The 23459-nt window shown below is 41.7% G+C and overlaps 1 protein-coding gene across 2 annotated transcripts; it reads right to left on the bottom strand.

Moving 5' to 3' along the window:
* Positions 1-81: 81 nt before the first annotated feature.
* On the bottom strand, positions 82-22612 carry RB195_018502 (uncharacterized protein; the record flags this gene model as incomplete). 2 transcript variants are annotated; one of them, XM_064185969.1, is made up of 19 exons in its annotated part: positions 82-203; positions 2970-3036; positions 3085-3225; positions 3276-3348; positions 6787-6889; positions 6945-7095; positions 8963-9091; positions 9516-9632; positions 9694-9831; positions 9904-10058; positions 13385-13513; positions 13709-13815; positions 13926-14041; positions 16554-16649; positions 16796-16884; positions 19205-19309; positions 19735-19832; positions 22268-22470; positions 22544-22612. In XM_064185969.1, 19 exons carry the CDS (start codon positions 22610-22612, stop codon positions 82-84), a joined length of 2208 nt encoding a protein of 735 aa, XP_064041850.1. The 2 variants fall into 2 exon arrangements, with proteins under 2 accessions (XP_064041850.1, XP_064041851.1); XM_064185970.1 differs by lacking the exons at positions 82-203; positions 2970-3036; positions 3085-3225; ... (8 more) ...; positions 13709-13815; positions 13926-14041 and adding an exon at positions 15553-15609.
* Positions 22613-23459: the final 847 nt, after the last annotated feature.

Below are 23459 nucleotides of genomic sequence, written 5' to 3'. Positions count from 1 at the left end.
ACAGGCAAAAGTAATGAATGATGATAACTTTGGATGTGCTTGAGTAAAACAGACCGAGGATAGAAGCAAGAGCCACCAGCTCTAAACTGCGCTTTCAACTCGATATTTGCTCTCCAGCCGATAAAGGATATTCGTGCAGATCATGTTGAGAGGATTTGCAGGCGAATTTTCCATCTCCAGAACATGAGTGAGTATCGCATAAGCTGAAAGGAATTGTATAACGTGAGTCATATCGATGATATTCACTGCGAGAAAGTTATTCTCAGGTTCACTTGGGCCCTAGGCTAATCGCAGCGTTTCACATCACAGTTGTCAAGAAAATAAGGGATAATAAAGCCATGGTGATACTTATTTTGAGCTCACTGGGTTAAGTTAATAAAACTAATTAGCAGTTCTGGTTACACTCAAAAGGGGCTACGACCTTCGGACTAAGCTCAATTATGAGTACTGCTAGAGGAAAAGACTAAGAGGACTGTTTGGTTTTACGGTCTACACACTTTCTTATTACCAACCTGGTGTCTGGTTTGTTTCAACCTGAACTCGGAACTAGGTGAGAATAGTTAAAGATATGAGTAAGCTCAACCCGAATTTTGTAGTACAAGATCTCAACTTTGTTTATTTGTCAACGTTGATTTTCCTTCTCATTTCCGATTTAATTGAGGACCTCCCTATAGGCATCACCTCACGAATCTGGTGTGGTAACGGTTTCAACCGGGTAGTGCCTATACGAGGTCGTAGAGTGTGGGGAAGAGAGTGATTCCGTTCATCTCTCCCTGTATCAGAGTGAATGACCACCCTAGCTGTTTCTTATGACGGCTTCTGTTGCAATGCGCAACTATTGCGCCCCGCCTGCGATTCGTCCGAATGGGTTTTCGGACGTTTTTGGGGTTGTTCTTTTACGCTGATACAGGGAGAGATGAACGGAATCACCCTCTTTCCAAGAATCTACGATCCTACATAGGCATTACTCGGCTGAAACCCTTACCACTACATGGACTTATCCTTACGTGATGCCTTTAGACATCATCTTGATTCCCGTTGTTAATGAATTTGATCAAGCGGGTACCAGCAATACCTCCACTTCTTCCCATCGCGTGCGAGAGTCGCCCACTAGTTTCTCCTATCACGAAGAGCATGAAATTCCTATCTGAAGGACTACGTGAGGAGATCTGACCAGTGGGTCCTTCTTCCTGTGATGACTCTGGTATCTCGTAGGACATAGTCGCTCACGGCTCTGGTCCAACAGATGTTGTTGATCGCGCGTTCGGCCCACCTTGTTTTTCTTCCCTAGAGAAATGCAAATGCTTTTGTAATCGCTCTAATACTAATACCTAATTTTTGATCGCTGACGTAGGAGGGAAAACTTTGAATTTCATCCATCAATTGTGTGAAACGAGATACTCCCAGCATCACTCTTTTGACTGAACGTTCAATGACACTTGGTGCATTCGGATAAGTTCGTTCCGTTGGGCGTTAATGTAGCACTCGAGACCCAGTCTCTTATGAATGTCGCCTTTCACAGATTCAGCCGAATATATTTGCTTCCAAATAGCTTTTATATCGCATTCTCAAAGGTGGTCTGAATATTCAGGAGATGGTACCACACTGCTGGACCTTTCTCTCCACGTCAATAATGTTCTTCTGGAATGGCGAAAGTTGCGTTGAAGCTACTGCACAACCTTTATTTACTGAGTAGGAACCCCTTGCTTATACGAGGCTTCCATGACCGCTTACGTTTCAATTGATTCGAAGGCTCTCTCCAAGTCGATGAAGGTGGCATCGTGGGCTCTGCTTGCTCTGTGGAAGTCATCCATCTAACAATTTTTCGATCCTGTTATTGTTGAAAAAAGTTTATAGATGACGGATGGTAAGTAGATTGGGCGATAATTACCGATGTCAAGTGCACCCCTTTTATCATGATCGTGATCGTGCTATGTAGTAACGGGCTTATTCTGTCACGTGTGTGTGTGTGTGTGTCACGAAATTCTAAAAAGGGGGTGCGACCACCGGCGTCGGGTTGGTGCGCCGGCACCAGATAGTTTTGAAAGGAGTTGTGACGGGCCTCGCGGCGTCGAAATTGGGTGCAATAACTTTGTATGCATGTCGCGAAAGGTAAAAGCGACGTTGCAGTAATTTCATAGCCGTAGCCGCTGGGCGCGCTGCTTTTCATCTTTATGACCCCTTCGCGCGTCTATTTCCTTCCACGTTTGCCTCCAGTTGATAACATGCCTCCCTCAGAAAGTGGAAACATGCATGCAAACGGCTGCTTAAATACTAGCCAACAATTTACATGATCTGATATGGAACTTATTTTTATCAGTACGATGATATCTTTCACGTCATTTTATGTTAAAACATCATATTGTGACAACTGCTGTTTGAATTCAGGAAAAAAATCATACTTTGAGTAATACTTTTAAATTATGTCTATGATATTTTGATAGCGAGCGTTTGAAGCTGAAGTTTGGATGTTCTCCAAATGAAGAACTGATGCGTTTACAAAAAAGACCATGGAATATTTCGCCTTTATTTACAACCGTTTGTAAATAAAGGCGAAATAGTTTGAACGTCCTAAAGGCTAAAGCCGGACTTAAGAGATTCTGAGGTGTTCGCTTCGCTTCCCTTCATTGATCAACGGAAATCAATATTAGTGCCCTTTTCTGTGATTTAGTATTGTGTTTCCCTCCAAGAGTTATTAATGAATGATGTTTTAGCACAAAATGACGTAAAAAAGACTTTATCCTACTGATAAAGGTAGCGTTCTACGTCACATCATGTAAACTGTTCGTAACACACAGACACACAGACACACATACACAAACAAACAAACAAACAAACAAACACACACACACGTTATTGTACAGCATGATATTATATTCCGCCGAAAGCAAATGTAGAGGTATTGAAAATCTCAGAAACCGATAGGGCAGTATTGAAGCTGCTTTTAGCTTTCTAAGATGTGGTTTTACCTTCATGCTCATAAAGAGCTTTAAGCCCGACTCCGCTGGCTGCAAGGGTCCCGATGCAGATGGCAGCCTGAATAAAGTCTTCACGAGCTTTCCGTAATGCTGACGAGGAGCGGACCTTGTATCTGATACGTCGACAGTAATCGGAGTGAAGACTGTCAGTCACAGTGAGCATCTCAAGCAGCACGGGGACTGCGCCTTGTGAGACGAGAGCTTCTTCGTAGCGACGAGCAGCCAGTCGCGATAAAACTGTCACGATCTGAGTTGATGGTCTTCAGTGGAATTTAGGCAGTGGTACTCAAGATCTACCTGTTCCTGCACAAAGATGGTCGAGCAGTCTTGTCTATTGTAGGCATCTACGAGTCGGACAATGGCGCTATTCCTGCAAATCGGCTTTATAATAGATGTATGGAAAAATGATATTAAAGGCATCACCCCACGAATCTGTGGTGGTACGGGTTTCAGGTGGATTATGCCCATACGGGGTCGTAGGTTGAGGGGAAGAGGGTGATTCCTTGTTGATAGTCGAATTTAAGCAACAGCCAAGATTGTTAACAAAATTTATTATGGCTAACGTTTCGGCGTTGTCGCCTTCGTCAGAGCCTGGAAAGGAAGAACATTTGCAATATATCCTCTCAAATGCCTCATCCAGAACAAGTCATCATCCCCTAGGATATTACACCCGGAAACAAAAACCAAAAAAGCCCAAATCGTTGTGCCTACCTTAGTAGCCGCGTTGCCGTGATGTTAGCGGATATCCGCGTGGTGCTATCGTTCCGCTGATACTAATTAGGATGCGACCCGCATATGACCCCGTAGATCAAACCCGCAAAGGTCTTGATACAGAGCCAGCTCGTTGGTCACGGCTAAGCACTCTTCCTTTCTATTTATTTTTGGACCTTTTGCATTTATCCAAAACGCTTCTAAAGTTCTGCGAGCTATAATTTCGGGTTCGTACGATAGAATTGTGACAGCTATGCAGAAAGGAACGTTTTCATGACATTGTCTGCGGTGAACTCCGAGGGGAGTTGCTGCATTCGATTGTTTCATTCCCCTTAGATGTTCTCTAATGCGAACACAAAGGGGGCGCCCTGTTTCGCCAATGTATTGGTCCCCACATGTTTTGCACGAAATTAGATAGACTACACCAGAGAACATGCAGTCCCCTTCCTTCCCGAAAGGGCATATTACACAGTCTGGAGTGAGACAGAAGCGGTCGTACATTCTGTTTCGAACTAATTGTTTTTTGAGATTTGTTGAAGGTATTTCCACAACTCTCACTTGGTCCTCGAGACCGCATTTCACCAGACTAGCCCGTATAGCTTTACTCAGGTCGTCGGTTATGAAGGGCAGGCAGAAATTGATCTTATTCGACTCAACCAGTGTGGCATATTCTTGTTGCGCACCAACATGTGGCCTACGTGCTACATTACCAATGTAACCGTTAGAATTCGCGATGCGTTGCGCTAGGTTGATCGCATCGATCCGCTCCTGGACATCTGATGTCACCCTTACGGCTGTCCTAAACATGTTTTTAACCACAGATTTCTTGGTTTTCCAAGGGCGAGCGGAAAGACAATGAACTAGAATGTTTTTGCTGCTAGGTTTTTGGAACCATCGTGTCTTCCATTCACCATTGGACCACTGTATTTCTACATTGAGGAAGGACAGCCAATTTTCTTTGGGTTTCTCCCTTGTGAACCGTATGTAAGGGGACTTTGGTTTAGAAGCTCGAAGCAAGTGTCCATCTCGTCTTGAGTGGGGCATATAATGCAACAGTCATCAATATAACGGCAATACAGGAAAGGTTTCCGTTCCAGAATGGGTTGTTCTATTTTGGACATGAATGCAATGGCTAGTGTGGGAGCTAGTCTTTGTCCCATGGCCAATCCCCTGATCTGTCTATAGTAGTTGCCGGCCCAACGAAAAATGGAGCACTTTAAGCATTCATCCAGGAGCGTCATAATTTGCCTTATGGAAAACCCGTGCAAGTCTAAGGTGTCCCGATGTTCTACGAGTAGCTCGAACACAGCTTGTATTGCACCGCCGTTGGAAACATTTGTATAAAGCGATGTGACATCGAAAGATTCGATGACATATTCTTTTTCTGAACGCGCTCTTTTAAGCTGCTCAAGGAACATGTTGGTGTTGGATAGATGCGCGGGAACATACTTGAGCAATGGTGCAAGTATAGCGTTCAAAAGCCAAGATATTCTGTCCGTGGGGCCACCTACGTTGCTTATGATAGGACGTACTTTGAATACATCCGGGTCTTCTGAAAGGAAAGCAAAGGAAGAGAGTTTGTGTGTTTTTATTAGCAGGTATAAAACTGGGCAAGTAGGAAGTTCGTATTTCAGCTTTTTGATCATTGTTTTATGTAACCCCGCAGCCGTTCCAATCTCTACCCAAACTCTATTGAGACGGCGACTCTGTTTTATGAACTCTTCATGTGACGAAGAGTGGTAGAGTGTAGCGTCATCCAGATGTTTTCGAGTGATGGCCATGTCTAGTTCACGTGATATGACCACAAACTCTCCTCCCTTATCGCTGATTGTGACCTTTATCTCGCCAAGTGTTGAGAGTTCGCGTATCTCACGTAGGCCAGAGCGTTGCGTTGGCGTGAGATTAGAAATAGGATGTTTTCTCGAAAAACGTTTGAGAATCGAGAAAACTGATGTGGTGAACAAACGAAACTTGGCATCCACTCGAGGATGGGGATCCTGAGGTTTGAATATCATTGCGGGGAACGGTACCACAGGGAAATTTGCATTAATATTACTTCCTCTACCCGTTTCCTCCTCTCCGATCTTTGCTCTATATCGCAGACGGTCATGTACGTATTGTAGGCTGCCCGCTATCTTTCGTACTACCCTGTAGTGTAGATAGTGGGCAGCCTACAATACGTACAAGCCCTGAAACAGGGCGCCCCCTTTGTGTTCGCATTAAAGAACAACTAAGGGGGATGAAACAATCGAATGCAGCAACTCCCCTCGGAGTTCACCGCAGACAATGTCATGAAAACGTTCCTTTCTGCATAGCTGTCACAATTCTATCGTACGAACCCGAAATTATAGCTCGCAGAACTTTAGAAGCGTTTTGGATAAATGCAAAAGGTCCAAAAATAAATAGAAAGGAAGAGTGCTTAGCCGTGACCAACGAGCTGGCTCTGTATCAAGACCTTTGCGGGTTTGATCTACGGGGTCATATGCGGGTCGCATCCTAATTAGTATCAGCGGAACGATAGCACCACGCGGATATCCGCTAACATCACGGCAACGCGGCTACTAAGGTAGGCACAACGATTTGGGCTTTTTTGGTTTTTGTTTCCGGGTGTAATATCCTAGGGGATGATGACTTGTTCTGGATGAGGCATTTGAGAGGATATATTGCAAATGTTCTTCCTTTCCAGGCTCTGACGAAAGCGACAACGCCGAAACGTTAGCCGTAATAAATTTTGTTAACAATCTTGGCTGTTGCTTAAATTCGACTATCAACAAGTTGCAATCTCTATGCCAAGATTCAAGGAAAGTCGAACTTTCGCACTTCTGGAGGGTGATTCCGTTCATCTCTTCCTAAACGCCGTAAAATGGGTCCGGAAAATAAGGCGCGTGCACAAGGCTGGCGCGCTCCAATGTAACTTTTCGTGGACAACATTGCCCAGAACACTCGAAGTCGCATCTTCCAGGCCGTTTTTTTACGGCAATTAGGAAGAAATAGGCGGAATTACCCTCCTCCTCGTAATCTACGACCCGTATAGGCCATAACCCACCTGAAACCCGTAACATCCTAGATTCGTGGGGTGATGTTTCTAACCACTCACTGATAGAGCACGTCAACAGACTGTGGATCCTGCAAAGAGACATTTGACAAAGCTGCTGAAACCAAAAGCAGAGTTTCACCAGTATTACATGAATCGATGAGGTCTGTAAGAAAATCACCCATACTGTTCTTTGTTCATTGCAAATCACATTGGCTCACCCAATAGCCTGTTCAAAATTGGTCCTACATTATGCAGTTGAATGAAAGAGTGCTGTACATTTGTGAGCTGCGTGAGGACTCCGGCGGCTTCGACTGATGTTGCGATATAGTCACCAGACAGACAAGACAGAACCACGTCAAGTCCTCCTAACTGGAATGTAGACAGCTTTATTCAGAAAGTATACATTGATGAAATGCGGATTCAGCTACTTCTGCAGAGTTGAAACCATTCTATGCAAATATTAAGATGGAACTTTGCTGCAGTGAGTCGGTTATAACAGAAAAGAGAAATGCCGCTAAGCTGCCCTGTCTCTGGAGGTTGTGTTGACCATTGAAGGTTCAAGCGCTACCGACTACTTGCCCACACTGAGCGTGGGGTAGGTCATAGCAGAAACAGTAAGAGGCGACGGAACAGTAGATGGTTCGAATTCGCCGTAGCCAAACGAACCATTTCATCTCTCTGGGATCGATAAATTGATGCCAGACTTGTCTGTGAGAATAAAAGTACTACATGATACGTCGACATTATTATTATTATTATTATTATTATTATTATTGTTATTATTATTATTATTATTATTATTATTATTATTATTATTATTATTATTATTATTATTATTATTATTATTATTTAGCGTTATGGTCACTGATGGTAATCTTTTGCACATGGGCAGGATTACGCACATAATTAGGCATTGTTCTAGGCGTCTAAATGTCTAAACCTCATCCGCGTGTCGTATTGCTCCCTGGGAGCCAATCAAGTCAAGAATTACTGTGTAAGTATGAGGGCTGGAAAGAAAATGCAAACTTAGAACTATGTTCGTCAACGAACAATAAGTCCTAACAGAATGTTAACAAGAGTAAAGCCGACGAAAGCAGATTTTTGTTGCAAAAATATAGTTCTAAACAAATCATCCTTCCAAAAAACTAGTTCTAAACAAATCATCCTTCCAAAAAAACTAACTTCCCGAAAGAAGCATTTTAGGAAATCACTTCACAACTGTAGACATGGATACTGTAGATGATACTGTAGATATGCACAACGTTTTATGAGCGCAGTAGTCGGCCGAAACATTGGTGACAACGTTTATATGAAGGTCAAAAGTCTTGTCACGCTTTACCACCGGCTCTCCAATGCATGGAAAAACTTTTCACTTTACACTCTCAAGCTCTTCCTGTTCTACGGTATTTGATGCAAAAAACTCCTGACAGAATTTGAATTTGCATGATTGTGATAATATTGACATTGAATGATGCTCTGCACTCGCTAAAAATGTCTAGAGAGCAATAAAAAAGTTCCTTCAAAACTGAAGCTTAGAATACTTCAGTCATGATACTTAAGCTTAAGAAACGCTTCTAGTTTTAAACTTGAAAAAAGAAGATATTGAGATGTAAAATTGAAGTCGCTGGAAGGCAAAAATTTAATCGTGGGTTTTATGCAACGGTGAGAAACAAGAGGACGGCCACGGATATTATAATAGGCAAGATTTGTTATGGAAATTGTGCTTGAACTGACATCTGAAGATTAACTGGTCTAGTGAAGGTGAAGATATCGGCTTTTAGATAAGCCGCAAAACTACCCCTTCACTACTAACTTCTGGGGCGTTGGTCATCCACTGCTGTTCTCTTCGGTTTTTAGGCTCATCCTCCCTACAAAAAATTGGCTATGTTAACCCAAGCTCATCGAAAGAGAAACAAGGTAAACAATTTAGCTACATTGAGGAAAATAAAGAGCATGACACTGCATTTTACTAGTTCAAATATTTTTTATCCCATAGGTAACAGGAAATTAGAAAAGAGACCTACATATAACGCTGGAGAAAATAATGTGAAGGTTCTCACTTCCACAGCAAAAAGGCAAGTGGAGATCCGACAGCACTATTTGCCCAAAATTACGTTCTCAAAGACCCATTAACGAGCAGCTGGACACACCTTGTTTGCTACCCCTTGATGCATTTTGCAGATGTTGTTCTTGTTCGCACTAGAAGGTTTCATGTTTATCCGCTTGCGTAACTCACCGCCAACAAAGACAAGCATCCTTTAGAGACACTACAAAGAACTGCCAATGCTCGCATGAGCAGTCTAGACGTGTCAGGCGGAGTGGAGGCTTGCCGAACTAGCTTCAGCACAGAGTTAAGCCCGCCGCACTGAAAAGACATTAAGACTTTTCACTAGTTTAAAGGCATCACCCCACGAATCTGGGGTAGTGTGGGTTTCAGGTGGGTTATGCCTTTTCGGGTCGTAGATTATGGGGTGGAGGGTAATTCCGTCCATTTCTTCCTAATTGCCGTAAACAACGGCCTGGAAGATGCGGCTTCGAGCGTTCCAGGGCGCTGTTGTCTACGAAGAGTTGCATTGGAGCGCGCCAGCCTTGTGAACGCGCCGCATCTTCTATCTTTCGTCAATTAGGAAGTGATGGACGGAATTACCCTTCTCCTCATAATCTACGACCCCGTATAGGCATAACCCACCTGAAACCCGCACCACCCCAGATGTGTGGGGTGATGCCTTTAACTATTCTCCTTTGTTCACAGCACTGACTTGTTCTATAGAAAGAGTTCGTAGATAAACCTGTATAACTTCCAAGCAAAGCTCATCCCCAAAAAGAACTAAATGGATAAGATGTTCGAGAGCGATGAGAACTAGGCGGTCTTTGCAACTGCATTCTGTTAGATATCTCGTAATGATCTGGAATTATTGCAGACTTGAAGTGCGGACCCATTGCTCCAATTAAAGTGGCGAACGTTACCTTACAAAATATATATAGTACTTGTTCAACCATCTTCCGCAGAACAATGGTAAAGTAATTTGTGATGTGCAATGGAAGGCCTGTATCGGTTGTCTCACGTTGAATGTCATTCAGTTGTAGCTTCACTACATTCATATCCTGGAATGCGACTAGAAACGATCCACGGACAGCAGGTTGCTCTTGAAATCTCTCCAGAAGCTATTTACAAACATATCGTGGTAGATGCTGCCCACAAGGACTGGTCTCGACAATCTGAATGAAAACGCTAGTCTTCGTCAGCAGATCCCTTGCAGTGGAGGGACTGAATGGTCCCGATATCAGCGCATATATTGAGGAAGCTGTTCTCAGTATGTGATCCATAGTACCTAAAGCACTAAAAATAAGATCATTGACAGGTGTTATTATAAATTTGTAAATGCTCGCATTGTTACGAATTCGATTTCGGATCAAAAAGAATGTCAGATTCAGTTGCTAAATTTTTAAACCAATATGACGGGAAAGAAATAATTGTTCCTATACTTTTGTACGTAGGGAAGAAAATACATCTCGCTATGACTTTCCATAGAACAGCGTTCAGTGTCACTCATAGTTGCCCTTAGCTAAAATCAAATGGCGGGCGTAGCGCAGTCAGTAGGAGGTTCGCATGTGGTTGTGCGGTCGATGGTTCGAAACCGCCGTAATGCCAATGAACCCTTTCATCCCTCCCTAGCCGATGAAATAGTAACGGATTAGTCTCGAACGATCCTGAGTTGAAGCCAACCACGTAGGCGCATCTTCATAAAGATTGATTAACACTGAGATTGATTATCTAACAGTGAAATGAGAGGAAAGATTTTGTTGCAGCGTTACTTTCTTTTACCTCCAGCGCTTCCAGTGGATCGAAGTTTTTAATAGAGGATAAAGATTGGAAGCACATTATAGACATCCTTATCAACGCTTTAGCGTCTATAAAAGTGACTTGCTTCCAAACTCTATCCTATCTGAGATGGCCCTATCTGAGATCTGCCATTCATATGCATAGCGGCCAAAATGACTGCTGCTAGCTTGCTGACTCTTCATGATTTCACTGTGATTACGATGTGGTTGGAACTTGCATCGAAGTCCAAGTAACAGTCTGACGAATGGATTGCTGATGGTGGACTGCCATAGAAGGGTCTCACTTAGACCTCAAGGAACGTGGTTAGCACTGAGACCACTTTCTGGATGGTCATCCCTCGCCGAAATCTATTTTCTCCCTCTTTATCGCAGCAAACGTTTTGGAGTAGTTGGCTTCGCTAGAACCTCGAAAAACTGATCAGTCGTAGTGTATTTCCTTAAATCCCTCGTGCTGAACAAGTTACGACCCCCAAGGAGATCACATATCTAAAGTCAGGAACCAAAAGACCCCAAACCGTTGTGCTTACCTGAAGAGTTGAATCACAGTGATATTAGCAGACCACTGTGTTAGAATTGATCCTACTAATTAGGATACGACCTATATAACATTGCAGACCAAAACCCGCAAAGATCTTGATACAGAATCAGGTTGTTGGTCATGGCTATTCCTTCTTTCATTTTTGTACTTTTAGCGCCTATCCAAAAGACCTCTAGAGCTCTACAAGCCCTATTTCGGGCTGGTACGATAACGTCGTGGAAGTTTTGATGTGCAGATGTTCTTCTACCCAAACTCGAATTGTTCAGATTCGCCGACGAGTTGGCCTCCGTAAGTTTGCCACGATAATACGTAAAGTGCATCAAAGACAATGTAGATGTGCCAAGTGGGAATTTTGTACAGTTTGGATTCAAATGAGATATCGTACGTTCCTATGCGAATTTACTGTTTCCTGAAACTTGTGTGAGGTACATTCCAGAACTGACAGTGGTACTTGGGATCGTTCCCTTCCAAACTGGCTTACATCCCTTCTCTTAAATCGTTTGGTACGAAATTGTAGCAAAGTTTCATCTTTTTAATTCATCTATTGTACTGCATTCCGTTGCGCAACAAGACCTGGTAACAGCGCCACGCTATACTCGCAGCAAAGGTTGCAGCCGCGATGGCAGCGCGTTCTCGATTCGGTTCTTATGGATTTGGTGATCGCCGATCGCGCGAGCACTCAATCACGAAGCAACTAGTTACCAATTCGTGAAGCCGCAAGAACGCCTCGCCACTGCAGTTATAAACTCTTCTATGGGAACGCACTTGTTGGAATTCGCGACCTGCTGCGCTAGATCTCAAAGGTCTGATGAGGGCGACGACACTCAAACGTTAGTACTAAAAATATCGATCTTTACTTCACGTACATTACACTGTGTAAGTGTTGCTCGAAAAGTTCGCGGAACTCCTTTCAACTCAGAAAACCAAAAATGAGTTTTTAGAGAATATCCGTTGTCAAGAACGAGTCCACGTCTATCCTTACCGGATACTGGTTCTCTCACCCAACTCCTCGCCCCCTATCAGAGCAAATTCAGCTTACTAGATAATGGACCAGCGTCATTTCTGAAAATAAAACACTTACATAGAAAGTCGCAAAGATAGCTTATGTGTGTGATCAATTGCAGCCATGAAGGGTGTGGATAAAGTGTCTGGTGATAATCAAAAAAAGAACAACAAATAGCTTTTGTCTAAGGAATTAGTGACCATTCCCAATATAGTGTAAAATTATGATTGCTATTTAACAAAGTATGAACGATCTTGAAAGTCTGAATGGTGGCGTTTGTTAACATTTTGGCTGATTCAAAGGATAAAGAATAAAGTGCGTGGTGTTGATCAGACCGCATGGGATTCGCCAAAGCGTACACTTAAATTCAGAATCGTTTGAGGTTCACAAACGTGTATCTAGTCTATACAATGATTTGCGGGGGCAAGCCGATGTATCAAGTCAGTGTTTTCATCTTAATAGGCAAGTCTGATACCAAATTATCGGCCCCGGGAAATGGAAGGTTAGTTTGGCACTAGGCTGTTTCGTAGCGTCTATCGCGCAGTCATAGCGAAATCTTTACCGACTGAGCTACACCCACCTGCTGGGTTGACTCTAGGCTTGAAAATAAGCAGGATTTTGGAACAACTCCATCATAAAGAGTAGAAGCTTCTTTTCTGCAAGAATTTTCGTCTTATCTGTTGCTTGAGCCTGCGAATAATTAAATCACTTGATAGGGATCAATTAATGTGGAATCACGAAAATAACACTTATGCAAACAGAAAGAAACAGAACGCTAGAAGGTTGCGGTAATTATCACCAATACATGGTAGTGAATATCGAAACGCTGAGTATAAGAATATTGCAATCTTAGTCGAGTGGACATCAGTGCGGAAAAGAGAAACTGGTTCTGAATCATGCAATCTCAAAGCTTTTCCGACCACTTATCACAATGAAGTGAACCATCCTTTGAAGTCCATTGTGCGATGAGATCCGATAATGAAACCGAGGATCTCTTGTACTTCAAATCGTCTCTTCCTGTGTAAATGAAACTGTAGCGTGTTTTAGAAAGTCGACACCATGAGCAATTTTCGACCAATATTAAAATCTATGACACAGTGAGTGCCACTTGTTGAAAAAAAAAAACTAATTTCGTAGCAAGTCACTAGAAATTGAGGCATTTTCACTACAGCCACGTAATGAGTAGCGCTTTTTGAGACGAATGGAGTCCACTTACGACAGGGCACATTCCTAGACAACAGAAAAAAGTGACCATTAAAAAATACAGCACTCACTGGCGATGCGAGCATATCCAGGAAGGCATCGCTGCTGGTAGACGTGGAAGATGGACGATGTATCCTCTTTCTCCTCTCTCTCCTCCCTAGATGAAGAAAAGGAGTGCTGCGATGTAAGTGCCACATCTCCTGAATAACTCCTGTTCATATATAAGTTCACATAGTATATATATATATATATATATATATATATATATATATATATATATATATATATATATATATATATATATATATGTATAAAAGTCTGGTCAGAGGGAACACGCAACACTAAAACGATCCCCTCAACAATGGTCTAAATTCTCATAAAAATTAGAGGAGCACCTGAACACTGGCCTGAGTCGACACTAAGTGTGCTGTCTGAACGCATGCTTTTGGGCGAAGAAGGGGCGTGGTGTGGAACTCTTGAGACCTCTGCTGACAGCTGCTGGCTGAAATATTCTCGCGTATGGCATTCTTCACCCTCCATATTCGATAAATAACTTCTTTGCAAGTTATTTATCGAATATGTAGAAATTTTACGGTTGTGACAATTTCCCACCTTATCTCACTGTATTGTCTCGTTTGTTCCTCATTGACTGGCAACATAAGGTGCAATGGAGGCTTCTTTCTCATTACGCGTAGAGTGGAACCATCCCGTTCCACTATGATTTGCAGCTGAAAAAAGCTGCTAGGAACTTTTCCAGAAAAATCTTAAGTTTTTTCATTGAGTTAACCAGAAGCTTTAACAGATAGGAGAATACGGATATGGTATAACTAGAGGTATGAGCACACGGTAGGTGAACTGAGTCCTCGGATGACTGGTTGAATACTGGAAATTAATGCAATGTTGAATAAGCTGGGTCACCCGTAAATTTGCTGCAATTGGATAACTCCTAGCTGGAAAGGAATGTACATTATCCATTCAAGCGTGGAATATTTACTTTTGTTAGCTTAGGTTGCAGGTATGTAAAATAGCACTAGTACTTACATCATGACGCAAAGATATCTGTAACATGGCGAATAGAAAAAGGAGCAGAAGACATATTATGAGGAGACGCAGTAGAGGAGGAAGAGTGTCGACAGATCATAATTCTAAGGATAGAGTGCAACAGGTATTAAAATGAAAAATGCAAGCGAAAACTAACATAACTGAGGCATGGAACAGGTTTTTGTCACCAAAACTTGAATAGTAATTGATTTGATCTCAACAACCGGCAAACCAATAACTTAGATCAGACAACTTTCACTTCCAACCAAATGTAGTTGGAATCCAAAACTTCACTTCAGGTCCAGTTTTCATCTGAGTTCTGGAAACCTACAGGTTATCTGTAGTTCCATTTTCCGGTCCCGTTTTCGAGAGACAAATGCGGTGGTTTGTGACATTTTGGTGCAAAACTAGACCAATAATAGACCAATAATTAATAGCGCATGAACGCCGAAGAAGCAAAATGGACCAGGCTCCGGTCACTAATGCTCCTTACTCTTCTTCGTGGATCCACCCGCAGGCAGTCTATCAGCTCACATCTCAGTTGCTGCTTCGATTTGCAACAATGTCAATCGCAGACGCGTCAGCTACTTGTTCTCTTCAAGACTACATGTCATTTTCTTCGCCTACATTCCAGCCTTTCGAAAGGGGAATTGTTCAGACATGACTTCGTGGTGTTACTTCTGTAACATGTGCTGAAAGAAATATTATTTTTGCGTCAACTTATTCATAAACTTCCAACGAGTGATTGCCTCTTAAAAAAATGAAGTTCTCTTTTGCTTTTCGAAGGTTAGATTCTCTTATTTAGATGACAGAAAATAGTTGACAGTAGGGTAGCCTTGCCTGTAAACCTCTACATTCCTTATTTCAAATACCACAAAGAAATTAAAAGACTGAATTAAAAGAAAAAGAATGAGGACAGTGAGCAAGTTAGTTGAAGAAGGAAGGAAGTACATTATAAGCGTCAAATAAGAAGACAAAATTTCAATCTCGATACATTTATGCACATATAGCTGGAGCCGAGTGTGCTCTACTTTATGCATGCTATAGTTTGTTGTTTGTTTAGCTTTCGTTTCCTTTAGAGAGAGACAACAAAAAAAAAACGTTCAAGCATATGTGTACATCATTTAAAACACTGCTACTATACTTTACCTGATCTGACTCCCATAAAGGCAGTCATGGTTGGAAATCAGCGGATCGATTAGATCCGGTGTTGATTCGGTGATGAATCGGTGATGATACGGTTAATTGCAGCTGCCTGCAAAGCTACGCAAGACAATATGAGGAATGAATCATCCTGCTCGTTGCCCTCGCTTCGCTATTACTACGAAATTTAAAGATTCTAAAAGAATAAAGTGTAGGACGAAGATACACACACGTGCTGGGATTGATAAATAGATAGTGTTTCATCCGGCCATGTGTAGGAAGAATTCACAAGAATCTTTGAAAAAAAAGCGAAAAGATCTTTATCTATAGATCCAAGCGCTAGATTAAGCTGTTTCGCATTTTGGTCGCTGGCACTGGTTCATATGAAAATGATCACATCGCAAATGCGGGAATTCATATGCTATCTAGAACTTCATCACTAAACACCTTTCTAAACGAAATAATGTGAAATGAAAGATGTTCTCAAGTCTTTACTATCAGCATAAAAGGGGAAGACTTCCCTCCCTGCGTCAACTATTCTGAGGACGAAGTGCCTTAGATTTTTTTTTACGACTTTTGAATTTCTGCTTCCACATCTTGCTTCATTTGTTGGGATGTCAAGCTATTCAATAATTTAGACCTTAAAATTATTCATTGCTACATAGTTTGTGTGAAAATCTTTTACAAAAATTAGGAAAACCACTAACAAACGTTAAAATGTTATTTTTTCACAGAAGCAAGATGAGTAAAAAAGGATGCGGTGAAACCGGCCAGAAGTCAACGAAATGAAAAGTCATAAATGTAGTGTTTCTGTCATTTCCTTAGGTTTTCCCACAGCTTCGAAAAGTAAGAAATGAAGGAGAAAAACGTCTCAAAATCAGCTTACGGAGCACTGCAAGAGCCCACCTGCTTCTGATATAGAAAACAGACCGACTGAATGAGTGATCCCATAAATCTCAGCTCATTGTGCGTATTTGAGGATTTCAGTTGTGTCTTTCCGATAACAGTGCATCTAAGCTTTTTCCGACCAGAAGGAAACGTACAATAAACGGTTACCTGCTCGTAAGAAGGAGGGTGCCTGGAGCAAACACTATTAGATTTGTTAGGTTCAGTAGGTGAGCTGGCAACCCATTTGAATCCGGGCGGCGTCCACTGGAAAGTCGTTTTATAGCCATTTAATCGCAAGCGATCCAGCAAAGATTGATTAGAGTATGTGTGGCCTGGTTACAGCGCCATATGTTGCTCCACACGTGCCGCCATAGCACATAACCACGAAGATAAAATTGTTATGAGCTCACTGAGAATCCTGCAGAAAACACTTTCGTTAGCGACGGTTCAGAATTCGGGTATTCCTGACCTCCATTCAGATGGATGCAGCTACCGTGTCCTACAAAGTCGAAGAATTTTGTAGTGTTCACTTCACATTTGCATTGAGTCAAGATCTTTCCTACAATTGGGTAAATTCAACTTAACTAAACATTCCAGGAAGAAGAGACAGTTTTTGCAGACGTGGTCTGAGAAGAGAGATTGTATTATGGTTTATAACTGTTCCAAAGACAACAGTAACAATAAACAGCAAAATGCACAGTCAAGAATGAAATGAAACGCGGAGATTGAAACAAATCAAAAAACAAAGTCAAAAAACGTATGTGGTTTGAACTTTTATTCAAAAAAATCTCCTATTTCTGAGGAGGTCTCCATTCGAAGCAGTTGTGCATCATCACCGACATTCCCGCAAAACCTATTCATTGTGTATGAAGTGAATTTTTAAACGTTTCATACCGAACCAATTAAGGGTCCACGAGACACCATGCTGCAATTTGCGCTTACAATCTGCTTAATCTAATTCACTGTTTGCTTCATGAGGGCACACATTCTTAGATAAAGATTGGGTACAAGAAAGCTCGAACTGGAATACAATGAAATGGACCGAGAGTGGCTGTAAACGATTGTTGTAGGTAGGCGGGTAAAGTCCAGCATTTTCAAGAAAAGCATTTCTATGATGATGAAAACTCAATGTTCCGCTCGAAATGTATTCTTCATTTCCAAAATAGTTGTTCTGAGAGCTATAGTGTAACTGTCATTGTAGCTAATCACTTATTTTTAAACTTTGTATCTCTCTGATATATTCTTTTATACTTATCTGTTTTATCTTGATTTGTGTACCAGCAAACTCAGTGTCTTGGAAAGCCTCGGATTACAATTTTTGTATGACAGCAGTTTTGATGATAGTGCAAATTTTTTGCAAGAAAGTGACTCTTTCCCAAGCGTAAGAAAAAGGTATGTTCACTTCAAAACTCATGCTTCAGTCAATTATAGATTTTTCTGTTTTCTCGGTTTTTCCCTTTTCTCATCCATTTCTCAATCTCTTAATATCTCTCAAGAAAGTGGAATAAAATCAATATCTTAGGAAATAAGAAAGGCTAAATCCAAGCCTTCAAACGACTGAGCTGACGTCGAAATTATTCTTTTTTTTTAAATAAACCATCCCTTTTCCATGCGTGACAAAGAGAGAGCTCACTTCAAATTTCACATCCTAGTCGATGACATCTTTTTGTTTTCTTGGCTATATTCGTCCTTCTATTTTTTGAACATGATTGTAATTCATGTGGATTGACACCGAGTTTTGTTTGATTACGGAAAAAGCCAAATCACAGCTTTTAAATCAATTGACCTGAGCAACGATGAAGTGTGAGCAACGATTTTAGGAACGAATTGAGTGGATATATGTAGTCTCTTTCGAGATTAGCAGAGGTGACTGCATTGCGCCTTTTTCCGGTCTCTTCTGACAGCGTGCGACTACGTATTGGTTTCAATGAAAAATAACTAAAATCTGACTTAATAACAACTAGGTACTGATAAACAGATGACAATGAATAAAACTAAGGACAAATCTGTGGTGTATCAATCTGATGGTGATGCGCCAATGCGTTTGACAGCATTCGGAATCATTGGGGTTTTATGGTTTTTATGACTGGGGCCAAAGACAGCGCGACGGCCAGGCGATATATCAAGAAGGTGCTTTTATTGTACCAGACAAATCTGGTAGCAATTTGTCGAACACTGAGAGATGAAGGGCGTGGTTGGGATGGTTTCGAACCATCGATCGTGCAGTCGCAACGCACCTCTTACCGAATGCACTATGCCCCCCTCGATAATAAACAGCAATAATGAAAATTTCTATCTCGCAAGCATGTTTTTCCTTCGCTATTCTGCAGATGCTGGTTAGATTATTAGTAGGAATATACAGACTGTTTGAGAATCCTGTGAAAAAGACGACGAACATTGTCTTTTTTTTAAAGGTTCATTAGCATATCAGTGTTAGTATCGGCACTAACATATCTTATACTGAGGATTATGAATTAACCTAGACATGTCACGAATGAAAAGAGATTATGAATTTCGTAGCTGATAATGAGATAGTTACTGCTAGCTGTCGTAGCAAAATGTCGAAATCCTCTTCGAAAATTACGTATAAAATGCCAAAGTATCGAACCACTCGAACTACATGTCGTAAATTCAGAAATGTTGCAATAGCTAATTAAAACATGATATTTATTACCGCAAATGTCACTTAATGAGTTATAACAGAGTTCTTGAAAATGCCTTCAAAATTCTACAGACAGCTCTTTCCTATACTCTCACTACAATGTTTTCCTACGAAAAGTTTTAACCGTTAAAGGTCGTTGGCCAAAAGCTGCACTTACCATTGTTCAAATCCGATCTGGTTGAATAATCCTCTCGGAACTTATAGGAGTCTATGAGGTCAAGTGTGGGGTAGACAGGAGTGAAGTGCGGAAATATAGTGATGCCTGAAACGGGGACAATGCTTGATAATTCTCGATTCCGTGCTAGGAAAACAGAAAGTGTGTGAATTGTGGCTCTAGAAAAAAGTTCCGCAATAGAGCATCCATTTCTATTTTTGACATTTGATTTGATATATGTGGTGTTTGCGACTTCAAAGTTGTGGTTCTTCTTTTGTAAGCATTAACGAAGGCTGGAGTGGATTTTTAGAGCGATGAAAAAGTCGAGAAAAAAATCTAACTCAAAGTTCGTAACATATATCATTGAGGTTTCAAAGCGCATAAGAAGAGCAATATACACTACGTACTACTGTACTACTCTGGAGACTCGGTTAAATAGAAGCATTTGTGTTTGGATATAATTTATCTAGACTTGAACGCATCGTTAAACAACGAAGAAGACAAACTATGGGATAGGTCAAAGAAAATACTACCATTTGATCCACTTTCAGTACGTCTAGGGCGATCGGTGGTTTTGTGGAGTTTCGGCGAAGCGGGCGGACTGCCAGTGGAAGAGGAGAGCGAGTTGCACCTGAGACATGTCAGTTAAATCAGACCTCCCTTAGAGCAGATACTATATATTTAAAAACTGCAATTCGAAACGAATCACATTCAAATAGTTTTCAGATTAAAGAAGCGCACCTTCGGATCCAGTGAGGGGAAACGTTCATGTAGCCGTCATATAGTTGGATTTAAACTAGCGGCAGAGTAGGCACGAACAGAAGAGGCATATACGAGGGTCATTGAGAGCAGTGTAACTGCTGTGTCGACAACAACACTTCGCAAAATACCTCGTATTTACGTAATGCAGTGGGCGGTTGTGAGACAGAAAAAAAATCGATGTTTGTATGATAACGTACATCTCATACGTGGTTTGGCAGTCACGAGGTAGAATTTAGAAACTTAAATTTTCTACTCTACCCCTGCGGAAGTTCCAAAGTCAATCAGCATTGGTGCATTAGCCAAGATTGAAGATCTGCAATAATTTATGGAGCCTGGAGATCAAATAATTAATCAACTCCTCTGGGATGCGCCCCCACGTTCACTTCAATTCGGAATCGTTTGAGGTTCACGAACGTGTAACTGGCCTACACAATGACCTGCGGTGGCTAGCCGATGTCTCAAGTCAGTGTTTTTATCCTCCCAGACAAGTCTGGTACCAATTCATCGACCCCGTGGAGATGAAAGGTTTGGTGAGCACTAGGGCGGATTCGAACCTCCGATCGATCATGGAGCAAGCGGAACATCTAACCGCTACACCACATCCGTCCCGGAGAACAAATACCGTTCGATATTTAACGATGGAATTATAAATCATAGCAGTTGTATCTGTTGTGCCTATCTCTCGTATACGAAGTTTTCAAATAATTTTCGCAACTTCATGTTTTTCCAAGTCATGCTGATAAGCCATTTACTTGATTACTCGAATGGATAAATAACCGAGAGATACGAGAAGAGCACCGATCTCTATAGAATTGGAGTTTCATTAATGTAACAAAATTGGAATTCTCGTAACTAAATATCCCTGCTTTGCGATTTTTGCAAAAGAAAAAGAGTAACAGTGAACATATTTTCTCACTTTGAAAGCACATGACTATCATCAAGTAAGATGGTCGCGCTCATCCATGTATGAATCCAGAAGGAATAAAAATGACTGGAGAATGATCGTCCACTCCTCCAAAAGGCTAAGCCCTGAGCCTCCAACGAACAGCTAAGATTACTTGAACACGACATTTAACACTATTAGCAACAAAGTGGAATCGGCACAGATCGCTCGTAAAGCAAAATGATATTGGTTACTTAAAAGTGCAGCGGCTGCAAAAAGCTGCAGAAATTCGATAGGCAGAGCTTGTTCGCATGCCAAAACGCGCAATTGTAATCTATACATGTGCCCTACCTTACCTTACCCAGGAAGGCTGCCTTCCTCTTGAATGCTAAAACCACTTCCTTCCTTTTGGAAAGATTCGCAATCGTATGCACGCAATGCAGAATTCGCATGTTTCGAAGAAAAAAAACAGTTCTCAACACTCCCAAAGAAAAACTCACATGCTCTGATCGTCTTGAAGAATATGTTGCCAAAATTTTTCTTGACTTTCCCTGGTATTTATCTACTTTCGAAATATGGATTGTGACCACTATGTTATGTAAAGTTAGGTTAAAATGACATGAAGTACGGACAGTTGCACAAGCGGCTGCGCTTGTAGCGGCGCGGTAGAGCATAGCGGTTGGGATCGTGTAAGGATCCCTGCTACCGCCACCCATTTCTGCAGCTCCAACCGCTACGCTCAACGCTTCGAGGGCAGCAGCTTACGCAACTATTCGTGCTCCATGTCGTTTTGACCTGACTATAACAGCGCTTTACTCGAATATAATGAAGTAATAATATCAAAGTTAAGTGTTTTGTTTCTCAATTTATTTAATCGGCTACAATTGTGAAATTTTATACCCGGTACTAGTTTCAAGATTGCTTGAAGATGGATCCAAGATTTTGGGGAAGACCATTAAACGCTTGATATTTCTCACACTTAGAAACCTTAAATCGCTCAATTCCACTAATGAAAAGAGAATTCTAATGTCTCTGAGTCAAACGCACCGTCTTCTTCGTTCTTTGAAACATCGCTCGAAAACAAAAAAAAAGGATTGTCATTCTTCACCCAGAAAGTGCGGTCGAGAAGTTCCACCTACGAGTCATAAAATGAACAAGCGCATAGACGAGCAAAAGGGCACATGAACACGCTTACAAAACAGTAATATAAAGACTGCTTGTAGATATAGAACCAAAGATTCAAATGCCTAACAACGCGAAATACTTCGTGATCTCGGTGACTCTACTGATTTGGAAATACCTAGAAACTCGTTCTGTCTCAGACATCGTAGGGAGCAGCCAGTCCACAGTAGTAAAATAATGCAATAATGTCAAATGGTTTTATGGGAATATGAAAAAAATGTCTTTTAAAGTGTACTGACCTTTTCCGGAATGCTGCGCTCGGCGTTATTGACAAAGGTAGCACTTCCTGTACGAGAGGAGCCGAACCATTTACATCGTTGAGCAGCGACTTGGCATAGAGAATTGACTGGCACTCATTTTCTGCAGAGATGCTCAGTTCCGACAGCCATTGCTTTTGGGAATTGTCCAGTTTCGATGGGGTATGCATGCGTTGCAGCAAGTTCTGATTCATACAGGTGTTATTTTTTCGAACGCCATAGACACTCCAGTTTGGTACAATCTTTGCTGGTACCTACCGGTTGACTTAGTTCCAGGTATTCTGCACTTTCCAAAGAGTCCCAGTATCTTGAAATTTCTGCAGGCATGACTTAGTTATTGCTCCATCCACTGTAAGATTATTTTATCAAAACAGGAATAAATTTCAATACAGATTGGATACAAACGATGAAAGACACCTTATTCATTTAGATACGGATGATAAGAGTTGAGTTACGTGTTTGCGCTTCCTTCGAAGACCGATGTACTGTCACGCAGCGACGCACAGTCTTGTGCGTCTTAGTAGAAAGTTTCTCACATGATCGTTCCTATATGTTTATTGAAATGTTAAGATTTCACAAAAGTTCTGGTACCGAGACACGACAGATCTCCACACTCTTCTGTACGAGTAGTTCATGCAGTTTATTGGCGAACTCCGCCTTCGGTTTTGATGCGAAAACAGCCCGGTAACTAACGCGAACACTTTATAAATACCTCTGCAGGCACAGCATCTTCAGACGCCCACAATTCGAACATTGCCGACTTTAGGATGAAGGTACTTCTATTTGCAGTCATTCGCTACTTCTATTCTTTGTTGTTGTTGTGGCAGCGTCCCGCTACCCGTTCCTCTGGAGGAGGAATTCAATCTGCCAAGATTCAACGCGAAACAAGAGAATCACGGTAAGATTTCCTACATCTCCTCGTTTCTCCACTGCTATCAAGACGGAGAGAAATCCAGATTCAAAACGAAGTCTAAGATATATTTATTTACCAACGTGTAAGGGCGGATGTAGTGTAGCGGATAGAGGTTCTGCTTCCTGCACGACCGATCGGAGGTTATAATCCGCCCTAGAGCTTACCAAGCCTTTACCATCCCCCCGGGGTCGATAAATTGGTACCAGACTTGTCTGGGAGGATAAAAACACTGACTTGACACATCGGCAAGCCACCGCAAGT

The sequence above is a fragment of the Necator americanus genome, chromosome II (assembly GCF_031761385.1).
Source record: "Necator americanus strain Aroian chromosome II, whole genome shotgun sequence".
Taxonomy (NCBI): Eukaryota; Metazoa; Nematoda; class Chromadorea; order Rhabditida; family Ancylostomatidae; genus Necator; species Necator americanus.
This window is presented reverse-complemented; position numbering and strand designations above follow the sequence as displayed.